The sequence below is a fragment of the Pseudochaenichthys georgianus genome, chromosome 4 (assembly GCF_902827115.2).
Source record: "Pseudochaenichthys georgianus chromosome 4, fPseGeo1.2, whole genome shotgun sequence".
Classification (NCBI taxonomy): domain Eukaryota; kingdom Metazoa; phylum Chordata; class Actinopteri; order Perciformes; family Channichthyidae; genus Pseudochaenichthys; species Pseudochaenichthys georgianus.
The window spans coordinates 13,111,770-13,133,087 of NC_047506.1; the positions used below are offsets into that span (position 1 = coordinate 13,111,770).

The 21,318-nt window shown below is 38.8% G+C and overlaps 1 protein-coding gene across 13 annotated transcripts in view; it reads right to left on the reverse strand.

Moving 5' to 3' along the window:
* Positions 1–21,318, reverse strand: part of adgrl2a (adhesion G protein-coupled receptor L2a) — a 100,697-nt gene that overhangs the window by 42,080 nt on the left and 37,299 nt on the right. For all 13 annotated transcript variants that reach the window (XM_034080961.1, XM_034080962.1, XM_034080960.1 and 10 more), the window contains exon 3: positions 10,265–10,478. In XM_034080961.1, the coding sequence (XP_033936852.1) occupies positions 10,265–10,478 (214 nt within the window). The remainder of the gene's footprint in view (positions 1–10,264; positions 10,479–21,318) is intronic.

Genomic DNA, 21,318 nt, shown 5'->3' on the forward strand with positions numbered 1-21,318 from the left:
ACAAACAAACAAACAAACAAACAAACAAACAAACAAACAATAGTGCTATTACAATGCTGTTCAGGCTGTTAGCTAAAAGGGTAACTCAGTGCCTTCTGTAAGGTCTTCTCTGCTTTGTGTGTAATGTCAAGAGATCCTTTTTGCGCTGTGCTAGACCGTGTGCACCAGGGTAATTTGTCTGAATGTATATAGGACAATGAAAACATCAAAAAGGCTTTGTAATATTACCTGTCAAGTCAATAACTTTTTTATTACATTTCTTGTTCAGACTTTTTCATTGAATCTTGCAATTACACACAGTTTGTGCTCCGTGTTTCTGTAACTTCACCCTTTATAGTTGTGATTTACTACAAAGCAGACCTGGTGTGTGTTGTTTACACATAACCTTCTTGCAATTGAACAACTATAAATAAAACAAGATATTGAACTAACTACAATTCATGGAGACCTCATGTGATTTTTTTATTTTTATTTGAAATTTGTGTTTTATGAGGCGCATTTGAACAAAGTCTGTGTTTCACTCAAATGTCCCGTCTTATTGATTTGAGCTTGCTCCTTCTCTGAATGGTTCTACATGCTGAGCGGCTAGATGAGGCTCTTGAATGTGCACCCAAAATGCCATCAAAGGTCTCATTAATGATTTCTACTGCAGCCTCCGTAATTCTCGATCCGAAAGAGCAGAAATACCCAAAAATAGCAGCTCGAACAAAAAGAATACACGTTTTAATTTAAATAATCATAACCAGCTCTAGGTTCAGCAAAAAAAGGTGTCATTTATGGTACTTTCTTGCCCAAAGGTTGCACCTAAGGTTTTATTAGATATCACGTTTATACATTTTATTCTTCATTTCGGCAGCCATGCGAAGCGATGTCAAAAATTAATTTCGTAGACTGCCATTAACATCTGGAGAGCAGACAGTCTAATTGAGCCTGTGGTGTGCTCTGAAGCCCGGGGAATTGCAGGTGACCGCCCTTTCGCTGTACTGAAATCATGATAATGACATCTATACCCCCAGCAAGCCTTCTCTGCTACAAAGGGGACTTAAAATTCTATTGGCAACGTGAGGAGCCAGATCAATAAGTCTGTTCTGCTGATTTAGCAGGGACCAGAGATAATATTTTCCTTCTCATCACGGACCAGTGCGCCCACTTCCAGCAGATCATTGGAAAATGTATTACTGGTTGCATTGTATTGTGCTTTGGGTTTTGCCTTTGTTTTGGGTCGCTGTGTGTCCCAATGTTATTAAAATAATATTAGGTAGCGGGGGGGAGCAGCGGACTGTCGCTTACTGTTGAGATAGCATTGAACAGGCGGATGGGGGGTGGGGGAATTGTTTAGGTCCCAGATTTAAAACAACCTCAACCACAAATTATTTAGCAAGTAAGACTAACAGCTCCTGTGTTCTAATAATAAAGAAAACATAAAATTGCAACAACAGGATTGGAATAAGACATTATGTTTTTCTTTTTTCTTTCACACACACAGAAACAATTCATCTCCCTCTTCTTCCTATTCTATTTTCACCCAATCCTCCTGTGTGCCAATTCAAAAGATTTGTTTTTGCTTTTCGTAATATTATAGCCGTGTATTATATTACAGAGCCATAATGACACATATTTGTGTCTATATCTGTGTTTAGTGAGGGTCCCAAGGGGCGTTCCACTTTATTAACGACCTTCACGTGTGATAACAGATGAGAAAATCAGCATATTGTATTTGTTTTTATGGAAATGAATTACTGTTTTGGAATTAAAACTTGCACCTCATGCTGGGCGCATAATGTGCTGCTTGTTTTTCTAGGCAATATTTCATGACTCTGCAGCACTTTCCATATATTATATGGTCACTTTGATGGTTCTGTCCCCTTGCTCATGCATAAGCATGTCATGCAGGAGCAATATAATTTACAGTGCTTTTTCTAACAGATCCCAATGAGACCAGGAATCAACTGCCTGGTTTATATTAGGCATATGAAACAGAATGATATCAAAAATAAAATTCATGACACTAATGAGACATAAGCCTGCCATCGTTTCTCAGGAAAACGTATTAAACAACAGGATATAAGCACAAGGGAAAAAACGCTCATATATCTTTTGAAACCATGTTGACATAAGTGTTGATGGCTCTTTCTGATATATCGCCCTAATTTTACCGCTGTGGAGCAGGAGCGCCCTGATCTACGGGATTGTGTTACTGATTTCTTCTCATCTGTGAAACCTTGAGCCTCTCCTGAGACCAATTGAAAAAGCCCTAATGACTTCTGCTATAGTCCTAGCCCTCCATTTGAGAGAGAGAGCATGTAATTGAAATTCCTCCAATAAAAAGTTCAGCATTTGGGCCTGCAAGGGCACAGGTCTCAAAGTGCACACTAATTAAATACATGAAAAATATCATATCCCTGACTATCTTTTGATAGTCTGAGGCTATATAGTAATTAATCATGTACATAATGAATATTAAGTCAAAGGAATTGTCTCCACTTCCCTCCAGAGTGAAACATTCTAGTTCTATAAATACCTTGACTGCTCAACATGAGTCGACTGAAGGAAATGTGGAAATAGTCACAATATCATGTATCTTCCAATCCAAGAGAAAGAATAATTAACCAGTTGGAAAATGAGATTCATGAAAAAGTAAAGAGGCAAGTTGCCCTTAAAGCAATGACATAACCCAACTGTTTGGAAAGAAAGAATGTACGCCAATTGTATCAAGGAAATATACAGCGCCATGTTATCATTATTTTGGACAAATTGGTTTTGTGTTAAAAGCACCAGCAGTAACATTAGCTATAATCCTAAAGCTGTATTGATCAATAATAACTTTATGGCATATTTAGGTAATAAATAGACAGTAGTAAGAATCTTTAGTGACAAAAATAGTCCTAACATTTCCTTTTTGAAGTAAAAAAAAGTGCAGTATGGAGCTACTTTCGGCATTGATTGGCTCCATTTCCCTAGCAGCCTGTTAATCACACTGAAGTATTCTAAATGTAATCCCATCACATCTCTGACCTTTTGGGAGAGGCAGACATCAGTACAATTAGAATGTCACAGAAAATGCTGCTTGGATTTGATGCAAATCTCCTTTAAAAATGAGCACTCCCTGCTGACAGCGAGAAGGGCTCCGATAAGATGCCAACAAGGTGTAACAGAGAGCTCTCCTGAAACCATGTAGCCATATGCAATTTAACCTTTTCCACTGCCATCATAAAGCATGTCAGAGGAATAATTGGACATGAAGATAATGTGCTAAGTGAATAATTAATTGACTTGAGTATAAAAGATTCTACTAACTCTATTCCACTAACATACGTAGTTAAAGGTGTAAGCCTGCCTAAACCATAAAAGACTAATCTACATCTGGTTCTCACTAATCCACCTCGAAGTACAGATAAGTCATTGTAATCATTGCTGCTCCGTACAGTAGATCAGCCTAGCTGCAACTCTGCTTTGCTGAAATGCGACTCTAACCTATTGACATGTAAGCTTGAAGTATATTTCATTTAAGATGTATTTTTATGCATACCCTTCTTCAAATGAAATGCTACTTTATATGAAATGTACGCAATAAGGGATGTATTCTATTCAGTGAAGCAAACACACAAGCTGAAAATAAAGACATATCTTCCTTTTTTTATGTAAAATGCTCAGTACACATCTTGGTCACGATTTTCCAATATAAACATGTTACCATTTCAAATATCCCTATAATATAATTCAACTATTTTTTTGTAAGCAAAAGGCTTACTTACTTAATCACACACGCATATGTATGTCCGAAGGAAAAAAACATTGAATAGTGTTTTAAATAGAACCTGTACAGACAGACAGTCATGCAGGTCCCTCATGATGTTAAACGGCATCTGTTGCTCATGTGAAACGGTCAGTTTAGACTAAGGGCAAGAAATGTAATTGTCGTATCCTAGATAGTTTTGCCCATACTGCTCAATTTTCTATCCCTCAACACAATAGCTTTCAGGAAGCCTAAGTAGCCACTTCTAATTCAGAATATAAAAAAAAGAATAAGCAGCGAAGACAATTGCTGTGTAACTAGAGGAGAAAAGTGACATGAGTGAAGGGAGCACATTACAGAAAAAGGCACAATCTACTTCCTGGTGCTCCCAGTTTGAATTTCAATCAAATTAGCGTCTCTTAAACTCAAAGTGACCCGTCTAGCTCCATTTCATCTGAAATGCTGATGAGGTTCATGCCACAATTATCAAGGCAGACATCTCTCTCAAGAGGCAAGCCTGTTGATAGCAGACAGGCCATTGAAAGATTAAATCATTTCCAGACACACACACACACACACACACACACACACACACACACACACACACACACACACACACACACACACACACACACACACACACACACACACACACACACACACACACACACACACACACACACACACACACACACACACACACACACACACACACACACACACACACACACACACACACACACACACACACACACACACACACACACACACACACACACACACACTAATCACCTCTAATATCAGTTTATTTAGACCATTTACTATCTAACGGGGTTGCCCAATAATGTTTTCAGGAAACGGGTTTTTAGAAATGATCCATTATTATCCTGCTTTTAACTTAAGGTCTGACCCAATATCCGGGTAAGACATCCCAGAATCTTGTAATTACTGTCATATGTCTGTGTTTATGCTATATTTACTGGCGCTGACAACGGGGCTCAACAGGGGGATTCAGGCCTCTACAGACTCAGGAGGATGGCTGTCTGACTCACATCCGTCCATCTCACCTATTGATTTTTAATCCAGCAAAGGTATATTGCTATGCCACTAAAGTCAATGGAAATACTATTGTGACATTTTTGCAGGTCCAAATGTGACCTTTACAAGACGCTGCTAGCACTCCCACGCATAAAGCCAAAGCTACAGAAGAATGGCTTAAAAACAACAATGATCATGTCCTGGAGCGGCCGAGTCACAGCCCAGATCAAGACTTTGTGGCTGGACTCGAAAAGGGCTGTTCACTCATGAATCCCCCCCGCTATAACCCGACAGTCCTGTAGCAGTTTAACTGAGAAGAATGACAAAGAAATGTCTAGATGAGCAAAGCTGATTGAGACATGAGACTGAAATGGCTGCTTAAGACAATTGTAACGGATATGAAAAAGGTGAATACTTGTATACAAATATTAAATTCATAAATGATAAAAACGTGTAGAGGGATACATACTTTACACTGGCACTGTATGTAATCTTTTTTAACACACTGAAATACCAACATTTCGATGTATCCATCTTTCAAGTTTTAAAGGGTACAATTTAAAAACATTGCAACCAATCGATATTATCTATACTTTAATTGTTGTCAAATAGGGGTGGTCAGGTTACATGATACTTTATATTATGATAATGGTAGATATACAACTTATGGATAAAATACCCAGACATGTATGTTTTATTGGGGGAAATATGGGCCAGGTATGATTGTTAACATTATAAACGGGAATATTTATTAACAATATTGGCATGTAAATATGATATGATATAACATGTTTGTAGGTAAGCCTACCTTAATAAATGTCTCTTCATTTTAATTATTTTTTTACATTTAATTAATTAATTCCAAGTGTTATTTTGGTGTAAACAGTAGTTTGGCTAATGAGGATCACTGATGAGGGTTTATACACTTTTTAAATTACGCACATCATCACCAATTTAAATCTAGACCACAGAGCCGTTTCATGGCTCATGAATTTGTGTACACCCCTAACTTAATCTGGATCTTTATGAAATCTTAATCTACTGCACTTTAAATACACACTCACACAGTGTGTAAGGAGGGGAAGAACAAGGCGACGTGCTGTCAGGCGGCAGCGATGGAGCTCCTCGGAGAGCCTCGCCAGCAGTCCTGTCACTGATATAAATAGTGTGAGCAGCATCACTTAGTCTCCAGAACCGCCACACATCTATTGACAATTACATGTTAATATTACTGGATAATTTCAACATTACAAGTCAGCTGTTAACAACCCTATTAACTTAATGTTTGTAAAGATCTGTCACATTGAAGCTGATGACATCATTAAAAAATACAAACTTCCAAATAGCCAATGTTGAATGGTAATGATCGTTTTAATGATAATTATTAACCAACTAGCTGTCCTCTAATCCCACTAATGAATTTCACATCGTGTGTTTGAGAGCTTTCTGCTTTGATCATTCTTGTCAATGATACGCTCCTCTGAAACCCATGATCCACAGGCACGGCAGGACCCAGCCATGTTATGTTACAGCAATCAATGTCCTTGTTATCGAATACTGACAAGTAAGCTCATTACTCAAGCAGAAATCCATAGATGAAAGCCACTTATTCATACTCCATTTCATCATATGTTCTTTTTGTGACAATGATTTGCCAAGATGTGTGATTGTCATCTTTTCTACATTAAGTGTCTCTGATAAGGACTGGCCCAATTTTAATAACAAGTAAGCACCAGATGCTCACTGCAAGTAAAACATAATGTATCACTAAATAATGTTCAGTTACATTTAAATTCCAATCTAGAAGATGTTGTCTGTGTGGCAATAATGTGTTGTGGTGGCGATCATTATCATTATCTTCAGCGCAGATGATTAAATGTAATAATTAAACAACTGAAATCTTGAAAAGAAGACAACATTAAGAAATCACCACGCTGAATATTATTATCAATGAATTAATTATTTCAAACTGTACTGCCATGCAGTTTCACATCTGCCGGGGAGGTGTCCACGTGAAAAATTCCTGTACAGATTATCACCCACTTGAGTCGACTAATTGCTTGCAGCTGAATGTTCTAATTGAGCCACAACTGTCCTACGGCGATTTTCATAAAATCATTGTGCTCATGAATATAATATGCCAGCAAGATATAAAAACAACTTGGAGTGCCAACGAGATCTATCAAACTCAGTGAAGCCTCAATCCAATTCTCCACACTTCAGGACCACATTAATTTTGGATGTTTAAAATTGAAAAAATAATGTTAGCTCTTCTTTCCTTTCTTGATAGAGAATGTAAAGTACGAAATGTTTTTTTTTCTCCAGACAGAGTGTGTGCGGTATGTTGCTCCATATATGGAACATTTCAGCAGGATTACCTCAGCAGAATCAAGGGCCACAGCGGAGTTTTGACTTCTTTTTGACAACAAAGGTATTACATTTCCTTCCTTTTTTAGTCTATTCCTGTAAATAAATTAAGAGATAGAAAATCAAATCAGTAATTAGTCTCACATGCAATCTTGGGCATTTCTCAAGCTGTCCTTGAATCTATTTCCATGACAATAAACTGTTTCTGATGACCCAAACACTGTTTTTTAAATACCTACATATGAATGTAGGTCTTCGACACTGATTCCCCAGTTATACGGTCTATCTTAGCAGTGTACAGTTTCAAGAAGGGTCAATCGATGGGTGTCAAGATATGATTGGTTACAATTGTGGGGAACTATCTTAGATGAGAACATGTTATATTTTGTTTTACAAAAGTAATTATTTTAGCAAATGTAATTGAAGAATTTGGATAAATTATTATTTTATTATTTTAATATGGTGGACAATAACACCGGGTGTGTGAGCTAAAGGGGTAAGAAAAGCATTTTTAATTGCACCTTAATTTGAAAATGTATGGCTTAATTTCAGCTAAATAAAAACATACACGGTCCATGTTGACATCCCTCAGAATAACTTTCACACTGACAAATAAGTTATCTATGTATACCACTCTATGTAAATATAAACCTGCCACTTTTTAACATTTGATGGCCTTTTTTGTGTCACACGAGAACTCATGAGGTTTCTTTTGCGTGATTTTTGAACCCACACACCTGACAGGGACCCTTTGTATCACAGGACTTTTTCTTCAAACACATATTTCTATTTTTTCTCCAAGTACAATAGCTCAGCAGTGGCATTGAAATGCTAAAATCACATTTAGAAAAACATCTGATGTACGGCTTCTGGCACATTCAGGATATGCATATGAGGAATGAGCCGGAGTATGAACAGCCGTCCTCTGCGGGCGCTGGTGGAGAGTGTTTCTACGAGCCTGTTGTCAGGTGGCTCCTGCTGGATCACTATTTGTGCTTCAGTGGGCTGTTTCTGTACGAGCGAGGCCGAGGGCAGCTTAATACACAGGGCCACAAGCGGAGAGCAGGAGGGCTGCAGCCTTTCAAGACAGACAATGTGAGTCAGCTATCTGACTTTATCAAATAGGGCTTGGCAACAAACCCCCTGAATACAAGGGGCTTTACTGTTTTATTTCATTATTTCTTTTTATTTCCCAAGGCGGCTTGCCAGAGTTGCTGACGGTCTCATACCGACCAATTTCTCTCTCTGTGGAACTTGTATGTCATTCCATCCCGTGCACTTTGGCTCAGATGGCATCCCTATGTGACAACTGTTCTCGTGTTTAAGGTCTCATGTATACGGTGTGACCAGTGGAACCCTACTGAGTTGCAGGCATGCGCGCAAATCCATGCACCTCCGTGGGTTTGTTTTCCAATTCCACCATCAATCATCCATCTTTGCACGAGTTCTAGCTACAAAGACAGCAGCTTTCAAATATGGGCCATTTCTGTGGTCAGTGATCAATCCTTAAATCTGGGCTGCCAAGAGCCTGCCCTTAATCTGACAGGATTTACCAAAGTAGAAAATAAGTATCCTTAAAGTCAAGGAAAGCCAGTAGTGAAAACAGTATTAAAATAATTTACTTAAATGAAGGAGCAATAAACACTTATTAAAGTTTGTTATCGCTTGCAAAACTCTAGAAATCAGTCTGCCAATTTATATTTATAGTTATTCAATTAAATTATGATTTTTGTATATGCATCTAAGAAGTCCTTTAATGTTGTAGTTGGTTGAGCTGGAGCAAGTTTTGAATATTTTACATTTGTAACAGTTAAAAAAAAACGTGAATGCTTTAAAAAGTCAAATCTAGTATCTATTTAGTGGAGTAAAAGTATAACTACTTAAGATGGTACCTACCTTAAGCATTTCATTTAAATTGCTTTGTTATTTTTACCACACATGCCCCGAATAATAATAAAACACATTCGGCTCTAAAAAAGGCAGATTTAGGTAAATCTACATTTGTTTTTTTGTGATGAATTAAACAAGACAATGCCTACAATGTATTCCTGAGCTTTTGATCATCTAATCTATAAAAGCTATAGCAGTTGCCAACTATCCTTTCAACATCACCACGATAAGTAAACTTTCTATAAAAGGAGGGTTTGTTTGTGCAGCTGGACAACAGCCATCCGTTTTTGGTGGCCAGAGTTGAGAAGATGCCTGCTGTGTTATAATCATTTATGATTGAATTCATAACTAAAACAATTGTTAACATATTTCACGTAACATAAACTCTTTTTTCGGTCTCTATCTCTTTTGTGTTACAGATACACAAAGCACACACAGTGTTACTCTAACACACCACACGCACATTAAATGGATTCTGCTAAGAGCAAGTGGCCCAGCTTCAGTAGTAAGTCAAACAGTGATAGACTAATGTTAGCATACTCCATCTAGATTGGACTTTTGTCAGGTAATGTATTCAACTGAGTAAATTACAGTGGGCAGAATAATTACCTCCAGCAAGTTGGATCCGATCTGCAGTCATGTCAAATAGTGAAATATTGAAAATAGCTTTTAGTTGTAGTGAATGTTGTTGAAAGGTTCATTTGTTATGTTCATCTTTTGAAATGTGAATGTAATGTCCATTGTCAGTTTAGTGCTTTGGTTTTTGACTCTGATTTCTTTAAAAAAATAAATGCTCTACTCAAAAACAGTTGCTAATTCTCTCATGTTGAGCTATCTCAGTGCGTACTAACATTAATGTCTTCTAGGTTATGGATGCTGACAGCCTACTGTTGCTTTTTCATTTTTTTCCCCTTCACACTAACATTCCCGTTTGCTATATTCGATGGAGTAAATCAATCCAGCTGCAGCCGTGTTATTCTCCTTGGCAGGAAGATTTGACTCCAAAGGCAAGAAATGTGGAGGATTTTTTAAGAGAATGAAAGATAGATGGGCAACAGGGGCAACCAGACAAAATGAAATGGTTGACAGCAGTCCGTATACGGTTGCTCAGGGCAACTATGAAATTAAGTGTTTAGCCCCGTCAATTATTTTCTCAGAGTCCTGTAAGTTTGGCAGATGCCTCATTTTGTGATACTTTATTTTGGTACAGCACTGAGATGTCAGCAGTTTTACCTTTGTGACATGATCTTGAAGGCATCTGGAAGATAGCAGTTGATGTTCTCCATCTGGAAAGGGTCCGCGTCGCAGATCTTGTCGTCCGTTCGGCCATAGTTGGCACTTTCGATCATTATGACATCACTTCCTGGACACCGCAGATCGATGGGGTAACCCTCACAAGACAGCTCTCTCCGTACTAAGCCAAATGGCAGGGCGGCTCGGCTAAACCCTGAGGGAGAAGAGAGAGAAAGAGCTCTATCAGGGCAAATCGAAGGGAGCTGTGTGGTTGAGCTGACACAGAGAAAGACGGCATAAAAGAGAGAAGACACAGGATATCAGAGCTGGATTTGCCAGATATATCTAAAAAGCAGCATTTTGTGCATGTGCCACCCTTTTTATTTAAAAGGCTGTTACTAGCAAGATGACTAACGCTGCTATGAGGATAGTGAACCTTGGATTGGACCACCAGCCTGACATACATCAGTATATTGAGTGAACATTTCAGATCTCAACCGCACCAGTGAGCTAATGGTGTTAGTATGTCATCCCTGCGAAAAAAATCGATAATTGTCATTAAAGTCTAGTTTGTCGGCTAACATGTCTGGAGCATTGTAACCCCTTACGACCGTTTATGTACAGTAAGCACACTGACACAACACTAATAAGAAAACCCAACAGCTGCTGTGATGGGGAGAAAAATATAGAACTTCATTAAGAATTCATTTTTTGCTTATTTATTTATTTTTGTAAACAATCTGCCACCCCAGTTGTGTCATTTATCCTGTGTTTCATATCAGTAAGGGACCACACAGCACATCACTAGAGACTTGTGGTTATCTTGAAAAGCTAATTTCTCCACCATAAATGAAAAAGTACAGCAGCAAACATCTGTTCAACATGACTGCAATTCAATCCACTTAGCTTGCAGTGCTGACAATCGAAGGGCGGGATATTGAGAGTTCGGAGTGTGTCCACTACATACATAAAATACAGCTTTTTAAACATGCTCAAAAGCCTCTATGTCCAGAATGAGGTTTAGTTCTCGCAGGACAACGAAGAACATAAAAGATTTACCCTACTTCTTGTGCACTAATTTGTTTGGCACCTGGAAAGGTCAAACTGATCAATTTATGCAGTTTTTCCAATTACAAAGCTTTTTTTAAAAAAAAATATTTGCCATGTTGTGAGAAAGCTTCTGACTGCAGCTCTGTTAAATCGACCTAACAAGGCCAGGTTTATTTTCCCCTGTTGGACGCTTCATCAATTAACTACTAATATAATTATCTTAGTCTGATTAAATGTTATGCTATAACGGCACTAGATTAGCATTCTGTATTGTATCCCTCGTCAGGAAATACTACTGTGGCATTTTATAAAGGAAGATAAATGTCAGCCTCCGTTTTGTGCACCAACCAGGCAAACATTTTACTCTCAGGGTGAACAAAGGATATATCTGCATAGAGGAGGGCAGCTTGCCTATTTAACCTCCATAAGACTTCATTTGTTGTCCGAGATCTTACAACACTCTAAAAAGTTTTTATTTTTTCTCTATTTGTTCTTGTTGACAGGAAACTTGTGACCAAGAGGCATGAAAAGATAAAGGCTTTCACATATGATAGGTTTCAGCCATATTTCATTGTTTTTAAGCAACTTTTCCCTCTAGAGTAAAAAAGAAATGCTTAAGGTGATACACAATGTATCAAAGATGTTGTCTTGAGAGAAAAAAACCAGGAGGAGAAATATAAAAACACCACATGTTTGGAACAAGACTTGACAGCCAATCTTGAGTTGATGTCAATGCTAGGGGCCGATATTCCGCATTTGACTGATTATCGGTATCGGCCTTTTTTTTAATCAAATTGCCGATAAAACTTTGGCTCTGATGCGGCCGTTTCTCTGGCTGCAGTCACCACTCTGTGTACACGAGCAATGTCCCGCCCACAGCGCTATCTGATAGGCTATTACTGCAGATTTTCCGGGCGGGAGCCAGCCAGAGAGGCGGGACCTTCTCAGATTACAGGCAGGTGGAGATGGGTCTGGATGCAGACCGCAGACAGGGGGCGTTTCCTAAAGGGTTATGAACCCCGCCCCCCACGCATTCTAGGGATGTGAATGACTCTCAGCTTTACTGTGCCTTTTCTTTTTTGTCTGCATTAACTGCTGCCATCGTGTGTTCAGAAAAGCCTTAATGTTTCAAAGTGTTTACTTGAGAGTTCCTAGTCACGTCTGTTCTGTTCTGTCTGTTAATAATAATAATGTATTTGTTGTTGAGAGGGTAATGGCGTAGCTCGTTTTAATCATACTTATGTTCAGAGTTGGGAGTAACGCGTTTATTACTTTTGTCGGTAACGGAGTAGTGTAACGCGCTACTTTTATAATTCAGTAATCACACTACAGTTACTAACATTGCCCCGACACGCGTTACTTCGTTACTTACTAAAATCAGTCATCACCTCAACAAACACCTGCAAAGAACACATGCTAAGGTGAAGCTAACGCACAGCTATTTGTTGTTTGTTTATATCACGTAGTCTGTCCTTCTTCTCTGTTTTCCGGTTGTTGCCTGTTTTGAATGATGAATACACACTACCGCCGCCTGCTGGTAAGGAGAGTTATTGCCACGCATGCGCAGTTCGTACGTGCTCGGCTGAAGTCTTTGTGGTGTCTGGTTCCAGTGCAACACATGGCCAACACGCAGGAGAACACGCCAACGCAACAGCGTGAGCAAAGATAGACTGCGCAAAATATACAGATAGCAGGAGACAGAGGACAGCCACGGTCAGATAGGAAAACATTCAGGATCTGGATCAGTCTTATGCGACATTTGAAACTTTAGCAGTCAACTCAAGTTGCTGCCCTTATATTGTCTCTGTTCAAAGTGAAATGTACACAGAAATAGCCAAATATCATTCTGGGTCTTAACACACCCCATAGTGAAATATATAGCCTAGTGTAAACCTTATACTAATAATAGCAAAATTGTCCATCTACAAAACTTGGATGATATTCAAAGATGACCAACACAAATTGTATAAGCCAGACAGTGTGTTTTTCTTTCTGAGTATGTCATGTTAAATATCAAAATTGATCTTTTGGTTGATGAAGTCAGAGATAATTAAATCTGGGTACACATTTTGTGGTTGCTGAATTAGAACACCCAATAAAATGTTTATGTTAAATGAAGACTTTCCTCCTTGTATGTACTGTCTATTTTCCTTTGTACAATGTATTGGTATGTACTATACATTTCATGTTTAGTATTTGATGTGTATTGTAATGTTCCAAAAATAATAAATACGTTAATTAATTAATTAATCTTACCACCAGACACAACATGAACAAATGAATGATACACATCAGGACAGTAACTTCAACTTCAGTATATTAGGTGTACAGAAACCTCTTCCATAAAACGTAGTTGATTGATTTAAATAATAATTACTACCACTGCACAAACAGTAAAAAATGATATGCCCACAATTTATGAATTTGTCTTCTCTGTGGGTTGTATACTCTTCATTCTTTATGCAAATTAATTATAATTATTATTTTTCAAAGTTCGTTTATGATTCATTCAAAGCATTAAAATAAGAAACAGAGCGTCATATACCTTTAAGAAATACGTGGGGGGCGGGGTTCATAACCCTTTAGGAAACTCCCCTATAGGATACGCCCCCTATAGGATCTGCCCCCTATAGGATCCGCCTCCTTGCTGCGGTCTGCATCCAGACTCTATTGGGCAGGTGCGAAAGAACGCAGACACAGACTGAAGCAAGCAGCAGCGCTGAGCGGCAGAGCCATGCATGTGTTAAACCTAAGTTCAATAAACATCCCTATACCCTATGCTGAAGTTGCAAAAACACCACGATCTTATGATCCAATTATATCAGTTTCCCGGTTACACAGGGACGTGGGAAGTCAGTCAGAGTTGGGGGTGCGTGCAGCGTCTCGCAGCGGAGTAACTGTGGTGGGGGGGGGAGGGGCTGCGAGTGGAGCCTCGCAGTTTTTCAGGTTGATATGTGAAGCTCATTAGCTAGCCAACATGTATCGAGCAAATGTTTAGCAAAATATTAGAAGTGAGGCTACTAGACTAACGTTGGGTATACTGTAATAGCCTCACTTTTAATAGTTTGCAAAACATTAGCTAGCACTAGTGTTTTGCAGTTGCTAGCAGCTTATTGGGATGTTATGCTAGATAGACAGATATAATAAATTAAGCATTATTGTTAGTTAAGCATGTCAGCCTGCAGCCCCACTTCTTGTCTCTCTCTAACTCATTGCAGATGACTGCACTAAAGAAAAGGGCACAGAGAGGAAACCAGTTGTAAGATGTTTAAAAGTTAATTAAACATAATATAGGCTATGCTTAAATGCATTTCAAAGAAGTTGTGTTGAGTTGTGTTGGAGTTTGTGTTATTCTACATTTTGACACCAAGATTTTTTTTTTTACTGCAAATGTATATCGGTTCCAAATATCGGTTATCGGTCTCCTTGATTACTAATAATCGGTATCGGCCTTGAAAAAGCCATATCGGTCGATCCCATTGCACTTCAGCAAAGCTCCTTCAAAAGTGAGCAATATGTTGTTTAGGAAGTAACTATAACAACCTATGTAAAACATTAATCCATGGCACAGCAACATTTGTAATACTCATATCATTGTATAGTGAAAAAATACAATTTTAATAATTGAAATAGCTATCAAATGCACAAGCGAAATAAATACACATAATACATTCCACCAATGAATGTACATTTAAATATATATATTTTCTTAAACAAACCGTGCATTTATTTCTATTAAATTGACTGAATCCTTTGTTGTACTGCTATAGAGGTCAAATACACTACATGGATCAATTGTGCAGCAGTTACGTATGACTGGGTGGGATACATTACCCTGCATTGGCCTATTTTGAGGCTGGAAGTCAACTAGTTCTTTGCCCATATGCAAGACCTCCGAGTTTGATCTCCAGATCCGCAGCCGAACCCCCTGATGCTCTGCGTCCCAGGAACACTGTTATAACACTTAAATTCCTCGGCAGAGCCTTCACAATCTCAGCTTCTGGTTTAAAGATTTAGAATGAATGCAGTCTCTCTGCTTGAGTAGGAAAACAGACTGGTGCAATGAGGAGATCAATGTGTACTGAAGGATACTGAAATGCACTAAGCAACTTTTCAACCATGTCCGTGACAGGCCCTGTAATAACGGTGCATTTTTGTGTTCAAATCTCTGGAAATCAAACAAAATTGCTGTCATCTAAGCACACTTTATTAGCCAGCTGGTTGGGTGCATCATGGACCAAAGCACACTCGTAAACAACCTCAAAAAGCCTCTCCCCGTTGATTAGACCCGAGGCTGGACTACTTTTCACTCTGGTGTCAGATGGTATTTTTGGTCCATGGTAAATGAGTGACAAGGACAAATCTATAAAGGACACCCAATATTTCAGCAAACAACGGCTTCAAGTTAATGTTTACAATTAAGTCAGCAATGTTTTGGTGTTTTCACCATGTTTTGTACAATTATTTATTTAATTTTGGAGATTCTTCAGAACTTTTCTTCTCCACACTGTGGTTGTGTGACCCAGCTACATCATTTCCACCACAACATTTATATTCAGAAGTATCCATTAGTTAAACAGGCAAAAGGCAAACATAGTTGATACTGCTACACTGACAAATTTAAATCAGCTCCTGCTATAATGATTTTTTGTATAAGTTTTTCTGTGTTATATAATGGAGGGTTAATGTGACAACTTCATATAAATCCTCTTCCTCAGTTTTCATACAGACATTATGAAGACACAAAAACACCATTGATCATTTGTTGGCACGACAAGGCATTGCAATTACAAGAGAATAATGTGATCACAGTAAATCCCACACAAACAAAATGCAATACTTACTGTCTCACTTAACACAATTAATTAATTATTCAAATGAGCCAGAAAAGTAATCATTATTTTTCTCATGGGGTTATTAGCATAATTATTAAATGAATGCATGATATGAAAATTATTTACTTTCAATACGGTAAAAGTCAATCATGCCAAGAGTATCAATATGAGATGGATATTAAAATATGGAAAATCACTTTTCCTTTGCACCCGTTCTGATGATCACTTGTTGCTATAGCATGTTTCTGAGCAAACAAAATGGCGCGCACCACTGGTGAATGGGTGCAAAAACAGAGCCGCATGACTGAGAGGAATCTTTACTTGTGTTTGTCACACACATACACACAGATTCAAAAAGGGAAACTCGGCACCCTCCTCTCCTCGGTAGCGAATATTTCAGACCTCCTTGAAATATGAGATGTTATTTCACTAGCTTTGATATACCTTTACTCTTTGATCGTGCATCCGAACCAATGACAAGGGCTTAAAGGAGCGATACTTATCAATCGAACACCTGAAAAGGAGGAGTTTTACATTCTCTACACTAATTAAACGCCAGGGAGCAAAAGGATCAAGGCATCGTCAATACAATATTATGTGGGAAGCTCATTATGTGACCATGGCAACATCGTGCACCAGAGACATTTCTGGTCAGATCCTTATCATGGCCAAGCCAATACTAATCACACATTCTGGTCACCCATCCCACCCACCACCACAACAAAAGCATTTCAATTCCTCTTCATCTTCTAAGTAGCGAGCATTTAGCGGAGCAATGGGCAGTGCCATTGCACAATCCTAACTATTCTTTCTTTCCACCCACATACAGAAATTACATTTTAACAACACGTTGAAATTACAATTAGAGACACTTTTCTGTGCTTTAGGAAGCAGCTGCTTAGTGTCTCGAAAGCACATGATCACTCAACCTTTTGACACATGCTTATTGTACATGATAGTAATTGACATTGATTGGTGCACAGGACCTCTATTTTCATGGGTTATAGCACTTTATTACACCAATGAGGATCCTCAATTTAAAGCTTCCCAGAATGGCATTTACTACCATGTGTAACCTTTGCTATTACATTACACCCGTACAGAATCTGCAGCTGAAGAACCGCATGAAACTCCAGTATGTAAAGTGGATCCATTATGCTCCGTCTCTTTGGTGCTGTAATGTTTTAATTCATTTTTTTCCCCGCAGATGAGCCAAATCAATTGGAAAGTGACCATCTGGTAGGATATGAGTGTCACTGAAGCAGAGTTAATGAACAAAATGTCTTCCTATTTCACACAAACGAGGTGTCATTAGGATTTTCATCAGCCATGCAGAGACCCTCTCCCATGTAGTCCCTTGAAACTAGACATTACCATGATCAAACCCAAAGGGACAACAGACATAGAGAACATGTCGAGTACACACTGATAAAATGCAGTCATATGTTTAATGAGGGCAAACAACTTGAATCTTTCTCAACAAGACGCATCCCATTTTTTTCTATTGCTGTTGAATTGCGGCATGAATACAAATACACTTTTCAGTTTTTCATCAGGGCTATCCTGCCTCCAGTAAATGTTTTCAAAATCAAAATGACCCTTTGAAACTTGAATTACACATGCTTCAAGAGTGAGTCCAGGGGCATAGCAGAGGTTGATCAAAAGGCCCATTCAGCCACTCAGGCTGCCATCATTGTGGCCGGAGCACAAAAGAGGTCTCCAGATTATTTTGATGTGAAACCAGATAATTTTTCTGTCGGAGAGCCAATGAGAAATGTGACGGGGATGCTCCGGATGGTTGTCGCCTAACGTTAACGCGGCCCCTTTGATTTTCCTTTGCTGATGAGAACTAAACAGCTGCTTGTAAATGAGCTAGCATTTCTGCCTGGCCCGCCATTATTCTGCAGTCCTGAGCTGACAAGGTCGCTTGCTAGGGGGATTTGGGGTGAAAGAAAAGTGTGGCCTATAGCATTAGCTAGGAGCCACAGGAAACGCAGCTTGAGTCCTCCAGGTTCTGCCACCCCACCCCTTACCCCCTCCTCTCTATGGTACAAGCAAAGGAAGTCTGTGAAGGAAAAGAAACCTTTAAGTCAAGACTCTGCCAACAGGGCTGATTCTATAATCCAGAGATATCCTTTACAACAGCATGTATTCTTCAAAAGTCAGGTCCACACAAGAGGAGGAGAAGAAAGAAAATATTGCATATATCCTGCAAACAGCAGGGTATGAGGTAGACTGCTGACTTTGTGTGGCCGTTCTGCAAAATAATTACACTATGGGTTCGAAATATATTATTCTTTTGAATTTCCTAACATTAACTCAAAACTGTGTTTCTATTTTTTCCACTGTGTGATGAAAGCTGATGTCATTGTTGGGCATGGCTAACAGCAATCGACAGTCACTTATGTAGAGGTTTTTTCTCCTCTGTAATTCAGACCATAACATCTGTAGAGTATTAAACGCTTGGACAACTGATGTTAAAACTATGACTTCTGCGGAACAGATTACACTGAAGTGACATATTAGCTCATGTTGTATCAGAGATAACCAGTGAGAACCCACAGTTGTGCTGTAGGGGGAACAAATATAGTTTTTACTGTTTCTTGTATTGCATCAATATCCATCACCACAATAAATGCTACCAGACTGAAAATGTGTACCAAGCCATAGTGGTCTTGTTTAATATAATACAATTTTTAAGGAAATTCTAGCCATTTGAAAAAATTATAATCATATAAAAAGGAGATCCACCCATCCCTCATAACAGTTTAGTCTCCTAAAAATGTTTCATAAACTGAAACTGCATTGTCAATTACGTTTGAAAATAAATGTACTTATCCTGGAATACATTTTTGGGACGTTTCGAAAATGGTATGATAATCGGGTGAAGCCAATGTTTGAGCTAATGCAAAAAACATACTTATCTTAACACAAACCATGAGCTTTTACTAGACCTAAGAAATAAGTTGGTGATGTTGTTTTTTTATCATGATAAGTCCATGCATACATCATTGAGAATGCAGTTTATTGCCTTTTTTGATATTCTTTTTGTAGGAAACAGGGCTGCGAGCTATGTAGTGTCAAAATATGTGGAATACTCAGAAATGTTTGGTCTTTGAAACCTACTCGCACAGAGAGAGGGAGACAGGAAAAGAGAGATATTGGGAGAAGAGGAGGCAAAGAGCAGCAGGGGAACGAGCATTCCAGCCTCATTTGTATTCTCCATCCAATTCACTCCAGTTCATTTACATCTCCGCTACTTCCATAGCAACAGCAGGGGGGCTATCAGGAGCATCTTTGATATAGGTACATGACTCTGAAAAATATCTTGTAATTTCTCTCTGAAAAGACGCAATGAAAAAAGACCCCCCAGGACACAGACACGCATCGCTCCTTTGGTGTTAACGTGGGCTTCTTTAAGCAGAAATATCCTCTCTAAAGGGACTGTTTCTTAGATTAACGCTATTCCTCATCTACCACTGTCACTTGTAGACACATACGCCTGCATAGATAAAATACATGTTTTTTTTTGCTGTTATCATTTTACTGTGTTTAGAGAAACAACATGGACACCAGCAAAGGCTGGCAGTCAAAAAGGAAAGAAAGGTTTCAAATTTCCCTTTTCTAATCCGGAAGACTTTGAACAAATATAAGCATCAAGTGTTGCCGAGAGACAAAATAAAAATGCGCTGCACCAGCATGAAATCACAGCCTCATCAAATTCCATGTACACTTGTATGTAAATCAACCTTAAGGCCTAATTAAGCTCTATGGGGCTCATCAAGGTCATAAATCCGGGTTTTTTTCATAATGCATTATTGACTTCACATCATCTGCACATGTCGGCTGACTGCACTCACACAAGCACACAATGTCATCTCACTGTCTAATATCGGAGAGCCCTGGGGCCAGGCCGTGTGTTTTGTGTGTGTGTGTATGTGTGTGTGTGTGTGTGTTTGTGAGAGCGAGGGAGGGAGAAGTGGGGAGTGCTTTTTAGGTCACACAAAAAAAGCAAGGACACCTTCTGGTAATGAAATGGCTGCGATGACCATCAAACAGTAAATTGAGTAACAGTAAACAAATGATCACTGGCATATGAGAGCCTTAAATTACAAAACATTTTTAAAATGATGAACGATAGGTCAAGGTTTTGTGCCCATTGGTTTAGGGTACATTTGGTTCTATGATAGATAATTTAACCCTTACATGTAAAGTTGTGCTGCCTGCACTTTCAGTGTGTTAGCAGAGGACTAATCCTATGAGTCATTGCTCAGGAGAACTGATATAGTGCAGTCCCAGTCTCTGCCTTTTAGCAACAGCAAGACCTTTGACCCTCATTACTCAGCCTTATCATTGACACAATTCCCAAAGATATCAAGAGATCTAGAGTTTAAACATTATGTGAGTCATATTTTGTTCTAAAGAATGTTCATAATGGAATGGCTATGCGCTTGTCATCTCTTCCTTTGGTCTTTTTTATTTCAACATTTTCCATTTCAAGTAATGAAAAAAAATGGTCAAACATTCATTGGGTAGCGCAGACTTACTTCTCTGCTCCAATGAAGCATTTGATGCTCCTCGATTCAATAAGGAAGCATTTCCCAATGGGTCACCAGTGGCAGAACACACAAATGGGAAGGCTCCATCTGCTTGGTTTGCATTCCCAAAGTGCACTTCCTCAAGCAGACCACAGCAGTGGTTCCTCTTACCGACACTCGGCCCTCATGTGTATGCATTTGTGCCACATTATTCAGCTAGTGCTTCTACTGACCCCCACCTGGCATTTAAATTCCCTGACCAACTGGGTAGTCATGGCCTGGTGACACGACTGCTGCTCCGACTGAATTCTTTATGCAGCTCTTATTCCGACTAGACTGCAGACCTGCCTGCTCCTAGGTTAGGTTGATTTATATGTGACTCTATTTTACTCCGATACAGTGGCCAGAAAAACAAATAATAGTATTTATTTATTATTTGGATGAAAGATTTTTTTTTTCACCCCATAATACTTTGAGAAGTGAAATTATATTACTTTATTACATGGCTTAGTTGAATACTCGATTCTGATTGGTCAATTCAGAACACGTGACACGTTGTTAATACCGAACAGACAGACCGCTGTCAAGGACTTATTGACCGTTGTTAAGGACGCTCACATCTTCAGAAAGA